This window comes from Adiantum capillus-veneris, chromosome 25 (genome assembly GCF_014529385.1).
Source record: "Adiantum capillus-veneris isolate H3 chromosome 25, ASM1452938v2, whole genome shotgun sequence".
In the NCBI taxonomy this organism is placed as follows: domain Eukaryota; kingdom Viridiplantae; phylum Streptophyta; class Polypodiopsida; order Polypodiales; family Pteridaceae; genus Adiantum; species Adiantum capillus-veneris.
Window position 1 is genome coordinate 27,904,089 of NC_140955.1, and position 18,032 is coordinate 27,922,120.

At 41.5% G+C, this 18,032-nt stretch overlaps 1 protein-coding gene across 13 annotated transcripts in view; it reads left to right on the forward strand.

Moving 5' to 3' along the window:
• The first annotated feature begins 479 nt into the window (after positions 1 to 479).
• The window catches only part of LOC147424621 (uncharacterized), a 77,375-nt gene continuing 59,822 nt past the window's right edge, over positions 480 to 18,032 (forward strand). For 3 of the 13 annotated variants that reach the window (XM_086500753.1, XM_086500755.1, XM_086500757.1), the window contains exon 1: positions 480 to 619. Coding sequence is in view for 6 of the 13 variants with exons in the window: in XM_086500758.1 (XP_086356884.1) it covers positions 1,105 to 1,138 (34 nt within the window). In the remaining 7 variants the exon portion in view is untranslated. Of the gene's footprint in view, positions 620 to 1,013; positions 1,139 to 18,032 lie in introns of those variants that run through there. The other 10 variants (XM_086500750.1, XM_086500754.1, XM_086500756.1 and 7 more) reach the window with 6 other exon arrangements.

Below are 18,032 nucleotides of genomic sequence, written 5' to 3' on the forward strand. Positions count from 1 at the left end.
AAAATTCACAAGCCTTAGGCTCTGCCCCTCTGCTCAAGCGATCACTACCCCCATCGCTTCTGCCCTCATTTTCGGTACAAGTGCCCATTGCCTGTGATAGAGAGCAAAGGGCTCCCTCAGCTGCCTTGGAGAGAGAGAGAGAGAGAGAGTCCCCTGGTGCACACATAATGTATGTTTTGAAGGTGGGAAATGGAAATTTCCAAATAAGAGGCAATATGTTAATTTCAAGTTTGGTAAACTATGCCTACCAGCGCTATCGCTCATTGCCCGAGTCAAAGAAATCAGTGAGCTGCGAATCTTCGCTTATTACACATCCCATTGTCTGCCTAGTTCAGTTGACTGCCGTGCGCGGCGATTTTCTTCTTCTGTTGTGGCAGGTAGTCGAGGGCTTGAGACTTCTTGCAAAGAAACGGCATAAAATCTTGATGGGAGGGAAGCTCCACATCCTCGAGACACATGTGAAGGAGAGATCCAGAGAGCCACGCTTTGGGTCATGAAGCTGTTGGGTGGTCTTGCAGCAGGAGCAGATAACTGCAGAGAAGGTGGGTGCAGGCTGCGCATCTTTGCTTGCGCTTTTGGCTAGTCGACTGTCAACTGCAGAGTTTGTTGCTCTACGCAGGTTAATCTTCTTTCCTTTTTTTTCTGTGATTAAGGAGTTATATATGCTAGGTTTTGGTTGTGCTCAGTCACATGTAGGTTGGAACAAGTAATGCTCTTTGCTCTTAAGACAAATTGTATCACAATTTCATGAACCGGAGATATAGTGAGGCATGCATGGCATATGATCTTGCAATAGGAGGATAGAAGTGCCACTAGCCCTTGGACTGGAACTGTGTGGAAGACTTAGACGGAGTGTGTGTATGCTCTGACAGTTGCAACTTTGACATTGATTGATAAAATAAAAGAAACATTGTCAATTGTGCTTAGTTGAGGCGCTATCGCTTCTCAGAGTTGAACTCCACCATTTGTGTCTCTTGTCTATTAGGTTCGGCCCTTGCTCCTCTATTTCGCAATCACTTGGCCATCTCTAAAGACGGTGTGAGAGTAAGATGCTCAAGCACGGAGAGATGAGCAAGAACAACAACAACAACAACAAGATGCAAGATGCTCAAGCACGGGCAGCAACAACAAGAGAAAGGTGCACACACACCAAGAGAGTGAGATGCTTAAGGCAACCGAAGAAGAAATCAGACCGCTGACTCTAATCCTTCTCTCTCTCTTCTGCAACATCAACATGAAGTTTCTATTTCTGTCTCTTTATTGTCCAGATTTTTTTGCTTCTACTACTTCCACAGTCATGGCTAACATAGCAAAGCTGAACATGAAGCAGCAAGCTACACAGAAGAAGAAAAACAATTTGGAGACAATGTCAAGTTTGATAGTTACAATGGTCGGAGAGATGCTTCAACAGCACTCTTGTTTATCAGGCAGTTCACAGCCACTAAATTTTTGCACGAGAGTGGAAAACGCTTGCGTTCAAGTTAAGGATCAAAGTAGGATTGAGCTCCTTGATAAGTATAAAGATTGTTTCATAGACTTTCTACCTACATGGGTGCCACACAAACGCTCGAAAGATCATGGGATTGATCTGCCACCTAGGAGTTCTAAATTCTTCTCCAAACCAACCCCTAACTGGGTGAGCCTAAGTCAACAAGAAGAGATACTAAGTCAAGTCATCAAGGTTTTAGAGAAGGGTCTCATGGTTAGTGAGTATTTTTGTATTATGCCATACAATTCATTATACATATGTCATAACTAACTTATGTGTAGGGCTATGGAAGAAAATTCTATAATATAAAAATCATGTTTTTTTTATTAGGGTCCTTGAAAAAGATGCCTACTACGCGTATTATACTTTGACGTATTATATGTCCCGTCCCATACCTAGTTGCTATGTAGATGATACCCATAGATTTTGAAGATGTGCATAAGACAACTTTGTGCACAATCTTAGGACTCGATGAGTCCTTGGTGATGCTTATTGGCTTAATTAATGCACCAATGACCTTTAGCCACATGATGGATCTCATATTGAGGTCTCATAGACACTTCACAAGGGTGCTCTTTGATGACATCTTAGGCTTTTCAGAGGTTGAAGAAGAACATTGAAGGCACTTAAACATAATCTTCCGTGAGTTACGCATGCATAAGCTTCAAATTAATGAAAAGAAATGTGAATTCTTCTTATTGGAGATTTATCATTTAGGCCATAGAGTCTCTCACAACCAAGCGAGAATGGATCCAATTAAAATTGAGATAGTCAATTATTGAACTATACAAACTACAATATATGACCTGCACGGTTTTGTTCATACTAAAGGTGATTGATACGAGGATTTCTAATGTAGCTGCTCCTCTCCTACAAAATATGACCTACATGGTTTTATTCATACTATAGATGATTCAAACGAGGATCTCTCCATGATTTCACAAAGGAGAAGGTTCCTTTTACTCGGCAAAGAGGCCAAAAGGGAGTTTTCAACAAGCATAAGTACCTTTAAAGTCATGGACATATTTTGACAATTTCAGATCTAAATGAGTACGTTGTGATACCTCTAGAAAATTTCATCAATACAATACTAAATCAAGGGCATGTTATTGCTTTGAAAGAATACGCCTCGATACAAGCTGTATGTTTCTATTTATGAGAAAGAACTTATCACTACGATACGTGCACTTTCCGTTTGGGAACATTGCCTTCTCAGGGATGATTTGATTTTTAAGATTGATTGCCTAAGTCCAAGATATTTCCTCACCTAAAGGAAATTATTATAAAAGCAGATGAGATGGGCCAACTTCCTCTCTATGTTGATAGCAAGAATGTAGTAGGAGATGCCTTCTATAGAGGCTTTTAAGTAAGTGCTATCACGTAAGTTTATAATTAGGAACTAGAATCTCTCCCTAACATTTAACGTGATGCCCCCTTTATAGGGAGCCACCCCCCCTTTGTATAATCATTGTGTGTTGTTTGCACTAGCCAGCATCTTGGGATTCTCTCTCTCTCTCTCTCTCTCTCTCTCTACACCAGCATTTCTCTCTAGCGATTTCCGTCAGGAGCATGGTCGCCATGAGACATGTTTCGGTGGGTCTAGACAGGTGAAATGTTTCAAGCCTTGAACGGTTTAAGCATGACATAAAAACCGTTTCATGGGTATGAAGCCCTGAAACCTTGAAACTTGTGAAACCTTCCGATGAAATATACGAAACACAAACTAAAAACTGCTTTCTATATGGAGTCTAGAGTTATGGGCATGTATGCCATTCATAAATATACATACATACATCCATACATATAATTAGGTACATGCACATCTAATTATAGTATAACTGTACACGTGTAGTGTGTCGTATGTAGACGTAGGTGTATATGTAAATATTAATAAAAATAAATAAAGAAATAAATAGAAATAAATAAATATGTATATTATTATACACACATACTCGTTCTACTCGATCTGCTCGCTTTTCAGAGTTCTTTTGTCTTTTAAATCTTCTCTCGCTTTCCTGTAGCCGATTCTTGCTAGGCAAAGGAGCGTTACTCTGAAGGTAATTAGGGCTAGTGGTTTGAGAACATAATTTGATACTAAAAGCCTCTGTGTTAGTCCCTCGCTGGATCCGTCTTGCACACATGACATGACACAATCCATATGCATAAATGAGCATAGAGGGAGGACATGAGACTTACCTCCCAACCATAGAGCCAATACGGGCTCACCCTTGAGCTTGGGAGCTTGCAACAAATGTGCTAGCCTCTACCACCATACCACAAAGCCCACACCGATACGGATATGTGGATAGATGTCACAAGACGGGCACCACGTGCCAATAGAAAAGAACAAACTGAATAGACTTTTAGCAGTTTAATAACAACTGAACTGAAAGAGAGAGACGACACGCGACACGGAGTGGCGGAATTGAATTCCACCCGTGAGAGTATTGGCCCCAAACCTTGGCGCCCCTTTCGGTATTTCTTTATATTGCATCAACACAGCACAAGCCGGTACTCTAGACTCTGCACCTTCTGCAGGCAGCATGCCAGAGAATGAGCCCTAACCTCATCTTTAAAGGCCCTTGGCCTGAAAAGTAGTTACAGTGAAAAGCCTTGAAAACTCAAAAGCTTCTGGTCCAAAAAGCAATGCCAAAAGCTGTCAGCGTAATTTACGAAAGTCCGTACAACTGCCACGTCATCGGCTAACGCAAAACGCGGAAATCCGTACAGCCTGCCACGTCATCATGCCAGCGCAATTTTTGAAAATCTGCCACGTCATTAGTTTTTGTGTGTGTGCGGGTCCTACTTTATTTTAATCCTTTATGTCACTTGGGGGCCCATCAAACGGGGTCCCCATAAGTTGGTAGGACTTCTTCTTCTGTTACTTGTCCTTCTTAGGGTTTAGGCCCCTCGGCCGACATCTGCAAGTTGGCTCCATTCTTTAGGCTTTGACACGTAAGTAGTTTGTTACATCTCCCCTTAAAAGAGAGTAATCGTCCGCGATTACAACATATCTGCAAAACAACTCAAGTTAGCTCAAAAATTTCCGAGGGACATTCCGAGGGACAATTAGTTTGCTCTTTTTATTAAAGAGTTAGCTTCTCCTTTCTGCTCTTTTGATCAAGGAGTTAGCTTCTCCTTTCGACTGTTTTGATCAAGGAGTTAGCTTCTCCTTTCGTCCAGATCGGAACTCTTGATATTCCGACGTAGTAAAATTAGCCATCACACCCAGACCGTACTGATCTTTCACGGGTGGCTTGATGCACTAAAATTACATACCCAGGCGATCTCATCCAATTAGGAATATTCAGTAGTTGGCACATCACAATGCAACATAAATGCTTACATATGCATGTTACAAGACATAGAAACATAAAGCCGCCGATGAACACTCCTCCCGCATAACCTAAGAAGGTCCGGGCTGGGAGATATTCAACGACTCCCTCATCACTCCTCCCGCAAATAACCTAAAAAGGTCCGGGCCATGAGATATAGAGGCCTCTTACAACCAAACGCCCCCCAGACCGCAGTCTGCGTCGTTTGGAGGTGCTGAGAGTAACCACTACTCAGACTTCTTAATACTCCCCCGTAAATAACCACACAGGTCCCTGCCACGAGTAACAACAACAATACTCCCCCCGTAAATAACCACAAGGGTCCGGGCCACGAGTTAAAAAAACAACATTTTTCAACCATTCAACTCCCCCTCCCCCCAGCACTTCTCAATCATTCAATACTCCCCCCGCAAATAACCACAAGGGTCCGGGCCATGAGTATGAACAAGCATTCTCAAACATCTTTTCTCACTACTCCACCCGGGAGTAAAATCACCAATCATTGAAACCAGTATTAAAACCAGAGTCAAACAATTCAAACCGGCACCAAGACAGGTTCAAGACAGATACCATCCATTTCAAAAAAATTCCAAACAGGATCACCAAACAAGTTCTCAAACAGATTTCAAACTTAAAAAGCAATCTCCGACATCAATCGAGCTCGAAAAGTTGAATGACTTCCATCTTGAAACCTGCACCAAAAAATTAGGGTTAGGTTCATTCCATAGGGTCGTAGCCGAGCACAACATGGTCCATCAGCTCTTGGACAAACAGTGTTTCTTTGGCGGCGATGGTAGTCCCAAGATAGCAATCGCACTGGACCTCCAAGGTCATCTGATCGTGAAGAGACATCTACAGGGAGATGTCGAGAAATTCAAGTTATAATCTGCTAGGGTTTCCATGGCAAGCATTCCAGGATACCCACTCTGCCAGAAGTTGCACTCCGAAGGAAGATGTCACAAACCATATAACTTCGGGCAAATTTTTTTTTCTTGAAAGCTTGCCAAGTCCTTGGAAGTGTGCGGCTTGGTAGCTATGGACATTTGCATGGTACTGTCTCTGAGAAAAACAGCAGCTTGAAACAAATCTTGGATCCTTCTCTTACAAGTGATCTTAATGGCTTATGCCCTGTAAGACATGAGCGGTGAAGACGGGAGCGCGCGCGATGAAATAAGGGTGGGAGTGGCTAATAAGCCCGGTGTCGGGGGGTGAGCATACCTCCATACCTCAGATAAAGTCTCTGGTTTGCTCTGTTTGCTCTTTTGTGGGACCAGTGTGCTTTCAGAAAAGCACACGCTTGATGCTCTGATACCACTGTCACAAGACGTCACCAGGTGCCAATAGAAAAGAACAGACTGAACAGACTTTTAGCACTTCAATAACAACTGAACTGAAAGAGAGAGACGACACGCGACACGGAGTGGCGGAACTGAATTCCACCCCTGAGAGTATTGGCCCCAAATCTTGGCGCCCCTTTCGGTATTTCTTTATATTGCATCAACACAGTACAAGCCGGTACTCCAGACTCTGCACCTTCTCCAGGAAGCATGTCAGAGAATGAGCCCTAACCTCATATTTAAAGGCCCTTGGCCTGAAAAATAGTTACAGTGAAAAGCCTTCAAAACTCAAAAGCTTCTGGTCCAAAAAGCAATGCCAAAAGTTGTCAGCGTAATTTACGGAAATCCGTACAGCTGCCACGTCATCAGCCAGCGCAAAACGCGGAAATCCGTAGCCTAGCACGTCATCATGCCAACGTAATTTTTGGATATCTGCCACGTCGTCGGTTTTTGTGTGTGTGCGGGTCCCGCTTTATTTTAATCCTTTATGTCACTTGGGGCCCCATCGAACGGGGTCCCCATAAGTTGGTAGGACTTCTTCTTCTGTTACTTGTTCTTCTTAGGGTTTAGGCCCCTCGGCCGACATCTGCAAGTTGGCTCCATTCTTTAGGCTTTGACACGTCAGCAGTTTGTTACAATAGAGCTGCCAAGGGCATAGAGTCCAAGCATACAAGATGGCTCACAAATGAGCCAAGGGTCCAATTTATAGGATTCCTTAACCACCCTAACCTTAGGGCCATGTTCACACTTGGTCGGACATAACTCAAGCACCCATCTTGATGTCTGGGGATGTAACGCTTCCCCCCTTATTTTGAATTGTTGTCCTCAACAATATCCTTCTTGTCTTCAATGATTGTACTGATTCCCAAGTAACAGTCGACTCGGGTCAATGCTTCCCCTTGATCAAATACTCGGGGTAACGAAGCCTTTGCGCCATTCGACCCTTTGATCAAGAACTTCGGGCTCCAGTGGAACGTAACGAGTGGTATCTCCCAAACTCGCGACTTCCTCTAGAGGAATAACTTGTGCATCCTGTCCCAACCACTCCTTCAAGCGGCTAACTTAAAACACGGGATGGATAGTAATGTTGGAGAGTAGATCCAATTTGGAGGAGTCATCACTAATCTTCTTGATAACTTGGAACAGTGTAATAGGGAACGGGCGGAACAGGGCCGTTCCGTTCTTGGAATGCGTTCCCAAGCGTGGAGCTCCCTCCGATCGGAGATGGAAACGGAACATCGTTCTGTCCCCAAGAAAAACCAGAACGGCAGGCCGAACGGACCCTAGAATAGGCAGCGAAACTCGCAGCGCGGATCGGAACGCCATTTTTTTCAAATTTGAAAAATCTAGTCCTTCTTTGAAAAAACAAGAATGTTTTGGCAGTGCTGTTTGAACCTTTTTTTTTGGGGGAGCGGGTATCCTTCCCATCCTCTCCTATATAATCCAGATTCCAAACCCTCTCCCTCGAGCCTCAAGCTCTCAAGAGTCAAGAACGGGGGCTCCCATGGCATATTTTAGGTTTACCATTCCGGCCCCCGTTGTCATTCTGCTATATACCCCCCCCCCCCCCCCCCCCCCCCCCCCCCCCCCCCCCCCCCCCCCCCCCCCCCCCTCCCCCCCCTTTCCTTCAAAAACGTTCTGGAAGCCCCTGCTCCCATTCCGCGTTCCCATTTCGTGTAACTTTGATTTGGAATGGCCCACACTGTTGTGAATATAATTTCGAACATTGACTAGTACGGATTGCTTTAGAATCCTTTGGTATCTTAAGATACATCCACATTCTCGCCTGGAGATCACGAGCCTGGAGTGCACCTTGACCCCCATGAGTCTAGTAGCGATCGATGGTTTGGGCTCATAATCCTACATAAGCATGAACGGGTTATAACTGAGTGCTTAGTACTGTTTTAAGCAAATTGAATTTGTGGGAGATAATGCTCCCAACTAGATCGAGGATGGGAGACGTGCGCGAAGCATGTCCTCCATTATTTATTGCTTCATGACCATGATTGTTCTAGGGCAATCCAACTACAAAGGCCATAGAAATGCTAGTCCGTTTCTCATCGGGAATTTTCAAAGGATGTAAGACCCATCAGGTTTTTGACGGTCACCTTTGTTAAGCTAACACTGCGCGCATCCCCGCACGTATGTCGCAACGAAAGCTTTCATGTGGGACCAATACTAAGATCAAAGTACGGTGTATGTCAGGGTGTCCCGCGCTGGGAGCATTGTGACACTCAGACAAAATCCTCTTGCGAATATCCTCATCATTGGGCACATAGACTTTGCCTTACTTGAAAAGTAATCCAATATGAATGGAATACTTTTCCGTTACTAAACGTGTAAAGGGAATCTTGGCAAAGTCTTTGATGAATTCTTTGAAAAAATCCGGTAGAACCTAGGAAAGATTTCACTTGCCATATGGTTCGCAAAATGGGCCTTTATTGGACCACTCGTACCTTTTCGGGATAAATGCGGATGCCATCAACTGAGATGACAAAGGCGAGATACAACAACTTCGTGTGGAAAAATTCGCACTTGGATTGCTTTGCATGCAACTTCTCTCGACGTAAATTACGTAAGACAAGGCGAAGGTGTTGCAAATGTTCCTTGAGTGTTCGGCTATAAAAGAAGTATGCCGTCGAGGAACACGACAATTTACTTTCCTAGATACGGACGAAAGAGGTCATTCAATCCAACAGATAAGACCGAAACGTGGGAATGTCCATACCCTGTACTAAACACGAATTTTGAGACATCACGTAGGTGTATGCGTATTTGATGGTAACCGGACCAAAGACCAATCTCGGTGAAGTATCGACATCCAAGGGTTGATCGAGAAGGTCATCCATCCAAGGCAACAAATATTGTCTTGCAAGATAAGCTTGGATTGCCTAGCCATCTTATCATCCTTTATTGAGCGAACCCATCAGGTTATCGAGGACCAAGATTGCTAACTGGCAAAAACATTATCGTAGGAGCAAGAGCCAATCCACAAAACGATGGATTTCCAGTGAAGGAAACATGTGAAGTACAGTAGTCATAGAGGAAATGAATTCCTTCACTACAGAATAGCACTATAGTCGGAGTGCGAGCAAAGCACAACCTTATACCATCAATCTGAGCCTCTATGTGTTGCCAAAGGACCACCTAAGGGTGATCAACAGGCGCATGTCAAGCTTAAAATGATCTTCCACAAGAGAAGAAAGTGGATTATGAGTAGAGCCATTGGCTAGCAATACCTGTTACAGTTTGGCCGTATTACTTATGCGACCACTCTGGTATCTACGTGCATTAAATTTAAATAACATGAAAAACTCTGAATCAAAAGAGAAAGTACTTGGAGATTAGAACATCCATGGAGGGAGATATTGTTGTAGAAACATATTGTTGTGGTCCGCTCGAAAAAATCGTTGCGCGCGTCAGAATTGGCCGATGTGTTTGGAAACTGCTTCCGTTATTGTTTTGGTGACTGACTTGCAGCCGTTGTCACAAATTGCTGCGGTGTTAACCATTGAAGACCAAGGGTGTTAGGATTTCCTGATCCTAACCGTAGCCAACCTGCAGATTTTTGCCGAGGTGCCTAAACCCTAAATTACTGAAGACTGACCGAGTGGCCTAAAGACAAAATGGAACCCAACCAACTTGTAGAACCTTGGCCGAGGGGCCTAAAACATAAAATAAAGTAGGACACACACTCACACGCTTTAATTGCGTAGAGGTTGATGTGGCGTGTTGTACGGTAGATCTCAGACTTTGTGCTGACAGTGTACGAAAATTTCGTGTTTTGCTCGTCTGATGGGACCCAAACAGTTGAACTAAAGCAAGATCCACACACACACACACACACACACAGACACAGACACGCACACACACACACATACACACATACACACACACACGCACACACACACACACACGCACACACACACATACACACACACGCACATACACACACATACACACACACATTATTTACCAAATATTGTAATAGCTCCTACTGCTACATTTAGCTTTGAACTTTGAACCTGGGATTTACCAATCTATTCTAAACCCCACTGGTGGTTACTCATTCTTGGATAAATTCGTCTGAAATTTATCTATGTATACCTACCTCTCCTCATTGTGTACGATAGGTTAATAAGACAATAGCTTCCTATAGAAACTTACCTAACAATAAGGTCTCTTAGTAAGTGTAGAAAACGACATCTCATGGATGTCTCTACGACATGCCATGTTGAAGATCAACGTTCGGGAAAAATCATTTTTCCAAACATACAGAGTTTTTTTCCTTGAATTTACAAAGAGGAAATTTTAGAAAATTAGGTTTATCTTATGGTTTTTACACTATTTTCCCTATTTTGGGGTGGAATTTTTTCCTTTCCCCTTGCCCTCAACCAACAATTTTTTGAAATTGGAAACAACACGATATTAAGCCCAGACACAATTTTCCCGAGCACGGTTGATGGTTAAAAAAGGAGTGTATAAAAAACACAATAGGAACTAGTACTTATTCGACCATAGGTTCTTAATTTTGGGTCTCACAAGCCAGGCTTTACAAGCGAGCTGCACTAAGCGAGCCAGGTTTGGCGTTTCTTTTGCGACCTACGTGTAGGTGATAACCTTTATGGAACTGCTTTCAACAGCGCTTTCCCTCTGCGCTCTCTCTCTCTCTCTCTCTCTCTCACACACACACACACACACACACTAGTATACTGGTCATAAGTGTTTAAAACCCCCCCCCCCCCCCCCCCCCCCCCCCCCCCCCATGGTTGCATAATAAAGATACCCTTTTTGCCATACCATTGGTAACTGCCTTATAAGGGGACTTTACCCCCGCTTAACCAAAGCGTGAAGAATCAAGTGAAATCATCACATGGGGTAGGCGGCCCCTGTCCACTCTCTATCGCCTTCCCCAGGCAATGGCGCCTACAGGCTCGTGCAGTTGAGGGCGGCCGATTGCATTCAACTTGCTGGCTCTGGGAGCGTGCATGCCATCCTATATAAATTGAGGTGAGGGCATACTCTGGCCCTCACTTAGCCCTCGAGTAGGTCTTTTTTTCCGCTCATTTTTCGCCACTGTCTGAACTTGCTAAAATGGAGCTTGCAGCTCAAGTAACACATGTACCTTACTACAAAGCTTTGAGTGTTGTTGCAGTATTATGCATGGCTAGCGAAGAAAGATGCCGTTTGAGTTATACACTGTGTATTTGTCTTAAACATAGAGACAAACGTTTGAGCCATATGGCTTAGCATTTGAGCAAAATAATGGTTTTTTTGAAGGGAATGCCTACATGTAATCTAGGGGTCGGCTCTGTAAAAAGCCGCTGCATAATCTTAACTGCTACACCTGGGCATTGTTGTGGGCCTTGGGATTGCTTGTGCATAAAGAGCAACTGTTTTTGGGCCTCTTTTGTTGACTGTATCAATGGAGAGAACGCCTGAGTGAATGGTGTTAGCTATACAGATTGCTATATTGGCTTTTTCTACCGCTTTAGGACTTTACCTGCATTTTGTAGTAAAGTACCTGGTTATGGGTTTTTGTATTAAGGAACACCTGCATGAGCTGGTTGTCGTTACAGGCTGTTATATTGGCCCTGTTTTTTAGCCGCTGCAGGACTTTACCTTTGCAGACATAAATGTGGTTAAACATTTGGTTTGGAAATAGGGGTATGTGTTGACATCAGCCTGAGTTAATGTGTATGTGTATATTTGTGTGTATGTGTGTATATGTGCTGGTTTGGCTTGATAACTTCGCTGTTCTCAACGGTTGCTACACCTAGGTACTGATATGGTTTGGTCTTAGTAACTTCTTATGCATAAAAGGTGACTGTTGTTCGTCAACTATATTAGTGTAGGCAATACCTGCGTAACTTGGTTTTGGCTGAGGACTTTTTTTACTCTGTTATAGCCGCTGCAGGACCTTGCAATTGCGGGCTTTACTGGTTATGAGTTTTTTTATTGGTCTACTCATTGGGAAAAGGAGATATTCGTTTGGTATCTTATGTTGTTACATTGAATGGAAAAAATGATTGATACCTTGCAGGAACATGGCCAGACATTACCTTTCTTTGTTTAAAGGGATGCCAATAGCTGGTATTATGAAATCATGGGTCTATTAATTTTTGAAGGTAAGTATGTAAACAGCTGCTTTGGGCTCTTGGCATAATAACCGAGCTACTGTTCTTAAACCTCTTGGGACACTACTGTTCCTAAAAAGTTGCTAATGATTTATGGATATCTTGGGATGATGAAGGTAAGTATATGGCGGGTTTTTTTTCGGCTTTGGCATAGCGTGCAAGCTATTGCTCTGAAAAAAGGTTCCACTTTAAGGAAAAGGAGTCTTGCTACTCTACTAACCGGTTATACCGGTTATACTGGTATCTTATTGATTAATTAAAAAAAACGAGGTAGTTATCACCCTCATTTGATACCTTTGGTTGACAAAAAGTAAGTCGGACTTCACATCCCTTTATCTAAAGGGGTACCTTTGATACCATGGTTTTACTAATTCTGAAGGTAAGTATATGGTTACATAGCTACTGAGCTATGGCTCTCGAAATAGTTTGACGCTTAATGGATTTCACCATTTAGAAAGTAGACTGTAACACTCATTTGTAAAGTAATAAGAAAAGATTGCTAAACATACCAGTTCCAATGAATAACCTAGCTTGTCTAAAGTAACTAAAACTTATAAGATGGACATGGATAACAACTGATATGGTTCATTAATACCTGTAAAACACATCCAAAGCTAACTGCATTGTTGTCTTGTTTGGATGGATGCAGGTAAGGACTCTATCTTATCTTGGAGGGTTTTTTTTTCTTTCGCAAGCAACCTTACTTTAATGAAATGCTCACTGAGGAACGGGGAAGTTCTTTTACTACTGATCTTACTGAAAGAGGATCTCTTTCCTACAATCATTGTACCTAAATAATTCTGATACCGAGTTATTTTTGTACATATCAGTTCATTATTCCTTGGCCAACTGTCTTTTGAATGTAAAAATTCAATTATGTTTTATTAGTTAAGATTTAAACAGCTACACACACATCCTATACATAAGGTTTCTTCTTTTCGGGGGAAATCGGGATGTTGGCCTAGGAAATTATCTTAGGAATGGAGCTCTAATTGGGACCCACAGTCTGTAATTTCTTCATTGGTAGACTGGTGTTAGGTGGCCCCTTTTAGACTCTTTTTCTGGTTCCCTGTTCACGGCTACCATAGTCTCTGACTTTGCCGGTTGAAGGTTTGTAAGCATTACAATATAGACACTTTGCTAATTTTTATGTCACCTCTGTTTCAGTATTGCTCACGTTATAGAATGACAGCTCGCATGAGTACTAATCACAATCCTGAGAATCATGCATAGATTCTTGATCAGATTAAGCTTTACCTTAAAGACAATACACCAAAGAATGCCTTGGCTACTAGAACTAGACCTTTCCTTGCTAGGAAAGCCAAATTATGTATTACATACTATGACAAGAAAAAGTAAACCCGACCTCATTGTTTTTGCAGACTCTTGCTTTATCTCAAGGATTGGAACTAACCTCGGAGCCCCTCTCTGTGGCCTCCTCTCTTGTCCTCAGATGTATTAACAGCTTGGATGCTTCACAACTTATTTATGATTCGGCTCTTGTCTCGGATAAAAAACTATCTGTCTTGCATATGTTGTCATTTAATGATTGGGTAAAAATTCTGGCTACATTGGACCTTGTTGTCCCAATATATTGCCCAACTTTCTGTCCTTGCTTCACGATACCAGCAAGAGCTTGCCTTGTTCTCCTCATCTGGAGCTGAGTTGTCAAACTTCCTTAGAAAACTTTGTGGGCTTAACCCCTCGTTTGTCTGCACTCCAAATACTCCCTTCATCCCTCCAACTGGTGGCATATTTTGTCGAGATAGTGCAGCACTAGAAGCAGTAAAAGAATTTCAAAATAATCTTTGCTCCCTCAATGATGTTAACCTCCTTGAGATGGTACCAAAAATCTCTAATGTTTTTCCTGTCTTACCAATAAGACAAATAGAAATTGAATCTCTCGGAGTTGACCATCAACTGTGGGTTCTGCCAAACAAAGCCTTCCTGGCTCCTATTCTTAGTGAAACCTGGGCGTACTTGGTCAACCTTCCTACCTCAACCGTGGAAGACTGTAAACTCAAGATTTTTAAAGGTGGAGAGTTCTTGGACAAAAGAGAACTGATTAAAGCACCCTTTAACCTTCATCTCATCGACCACTCCAAATGCCCCTCAAATGTTGGATTGTACATATGTACGAAGGGTAGCATGGAATTTGCTAAAAGTAACCCAGATTTCTACACAGAGTCCGTCTGGAATATCTTCCGTTCCTATGTGAAATGTGCTTGTAGATTTCTTGACCCCAAAGCTACTTGTGGATCAAGCATCATGTGGTTTGATCATGCAATATGGTTTATCCTCAACCATCTGGATTTGCTATTCCTAGAGAAACCGGTCGACTTTCATCTATCCCTCATCTGCTCATGGCTAGGTGGACAGGCTAAGCAGATTGTGATTGCACAAATTGCCTTTGATATCTTCCGTGGTCTTATGCATGATATTCTGAAAGAGCTTAAAGCAGATGAGCCCGGTCTATACCTCACACTTATGCTAACTTTAAAGGGGTCAAGTTCATCACTAATCTGCTTAAACCTTGTATTGAAGATGATGATTCTCCTGCCCTGAAAAGAGCTAACTCTTTGGCTACTCCCAACTCTTTCACCTTGTTTTTTATACCTAGCTCCTCGTCTAATCGAGGAAAAACTTGTAGCTTTACAAGAGGGAGAGGCAGGTTCCCTGCGATCAGAAACTTCCCTGAAATCTAACCCATGAATATATTGCAGGTCTCTACAAACCTGTGTGGAAGAAGAGTTCTTAGCAGAGAAGATTCGAAATGTGGTGCTATCTACATACAGTGTCTATTTCACAATATACTTCTCGATTGGATCTTACCAAAAAATATTTTTTGTGAGGGCTTTGACTTACTTTTTGGGAATCATAAACTGCTGGACAATATTCTCATAGGATGGAAATATCATCATCCTATAAAAGGATTAGTTTTAAATAATGACTTTTTTAGACAAGAAACAATCCCTTACTGTACATGCATTCAATTTGCCTCATTCTGCAGGAATTTTGAAGGAATTGGTAACCATGTCTGTACTTAGGACCTCAGCATTATCGATAATGTCACAATACGTAAGTTTTTGGCCAAAGGGCTCAATCACATACCTAACTATCCAAAAAACCCTTACCTTGCCCTATCAGCTTTACTTAGCGGCTTCGCTGACCTTGTCAGTGCTCTTCGATTGGAGATGACAGTCCTACCGGACTTAAAGGAATTATTGAAGGAAGGCTTCTTTCATAAAATTTCTCTACTTTCTAGGAATTGGCTTTCTTCTGATAGCTCTTGGCTTACACCTCAACTAGCTCTTGATTTTCAACTAATCTCAGATAAATGGTTTGTGGTCGGGCTTGACAAAAGCTCCAAGTGTCCTACTATTATGTGCAAATACCTTGCTTGGAAAGCAGCTCGGGATCGAGTATCAGGTAAAGAATCCTGTCATACTAACAATACGCCGCAAAATATCTCTAACAAGATCTCTAAACATTTAGGACAGCTTGGATACTCAATTAGTAACACCAGGTTATTAGTACTATTTCCTACATATAAATTCCACAAACATAAATTCAAATGGATATCTGATGCCTCTAACTGTATCTTCACAGATATCACCAAAGATATTACTCTTTGCCTTGATATTATTCTCACAGAATTTAAGCTCATTTGTGCAGAGAAGTAGAGAATCTCCAAGGATTTCCTAAATATCCAATATAATCCCTTCTGATTAACAATCCACCTGCTACACACACACACACACACACACACACACACACACACAAGGTCGTAGCAGCATCTTTTAGCTAGCATACTAGACTAATGTGACAAATGTGTTGCTTTGCGAAACAGCTTTTGGAAGCATTGAAGATTTTTTTTCTGTAAAACACACACACACACACACACACACACACACAAACGTATACACATTCCTGAGGCCATTTAAACAGCTACACATGATGTTGTGCTCTGCAGTAGCTATAGACTCGCGCTTTGTTGCTTGCTCATACACATTACTGCGTAGCAATATATGCTCAAGTCTTTGAGAGTAGCGTTCAAAGCCAGGCATATCATTACTAAGTCCATAATGAAAGTATCGCTTTAGAATTTCCTAAGAGGCCGATCATTCCTAAGTAGTCGAATACTACATAAACCTCTAAAAACTATCAACACTTGGCAAAGGTGTGGGTAAGCACACTGTCTCGGAACCGACGGCTTTCAAACTCTAATGGAGGAAAACCGAATGGATTCTAAAGCATTGGATCCTTCCTCCTCCTCTTCTCAAGTGTACCATGTTATCTTTTTTGCATTAATTTTTGAGGAAATGTGATTAACCGACTTAGGTGTACATCTCTAATTGAATAACACTATAATTTCTTTACGCATTATTTACCAATACTTTCATAACTGTTAGTTTTTCAGAGAGATAACAGTTGCTTGCTATCATAAACATGTCTTCTTGGTTAATAAATGCATAATACTATGCGAAAAAAAGGGGGGATCTTCCTTTTGTCAAAGAAGAAACGTTCATACACTAACTATTGAGTACGGCTTATTTGCTAGCATTAAAAGGAACTTATGAGAGATAGTTGTTCAATTTTAAACTACGTAAGCTAATAGTTTTTTTTGAAGCTATACACTATGCTTTATAGGATTATCTCCTTGCCATGAGGGATAGTAACTTTTCTTGCCCTATACTTGGCTAAGTTTTGGAAGAAAAAACAAAACCTTTTCTAAAAGGGTGTAAAAATCTTGTCTCACATTCTAACAAGTCTAGAGTATTTATCTTTGCTACCATAAGCAAACTCGACTCTAGATATATTTTTTTTGTCATCATTAAACAGTTTTTGAATGCTTGGATAAGAGGTACATGGATGGCAACTGGCAGGTCCGTCCTATACTTGCATTCCATGACTAAACAAAGATACTTATGAATTTTTTGTTTGCATGATGGTTGCACATAAGGATTCCGAGTGTTGAATTCAAGTGTTGTTGAATTCTTTTATCGTTGAATTCAAGTGTTGTTTGAACAATTTTTGGCAGGGATACTTCTTCTACTGCTTCTACTTCATTTTTTATTTCTTAGGTGTAATAAAACATCAAAACTCCATGTCAAATGTACATATGTTAAAAAAAACAAAAAAAATATGTTATCACTTTTACTTATCTTTGTCATGTCTCTTTTTGAATGTATTGTTCAAATTGTGAATAAAGTATATAGATTAATACTCCAACCCACACACATAGGCACAAGGGCATAACTTGCTCTGAGAATTTAGGACCAGGACTATGGCAAAGATACATAAAAGAATTAGATTATTAGGTTTTGACGTAATTATCTAATTGGGATACATACACACAGTCATTATGTCCTTGGATTGACTGGTTTAAAGGTTGTATGTATTACCTTTTTAATTTTTTCGTTCACTTTTTGTCAGGTATCTCAAGTCTACAAATACACTGTTCGAATGCGGATTCTTAATTTCTCAAAATTATAGAAGCTATCAGTAAAAAATTAAGAATAGCTCGTGCCATTTTATACAAACATACCCTTAGGCGTTCTTTGATGTACCTTGCAAATAGATACAGACCTTTCAAAGCTAGAGCTGCCAAAAAAAATTAAAATTTGGTTGTATTTCTTTCTTTAGCTCTTTGTCTCTAATTTATGATGATTTATCTATTTTTCAAACTGACTCCTTTGCCCTCCAGTTGGAATTTCCTATCGAGCTCGCTTCT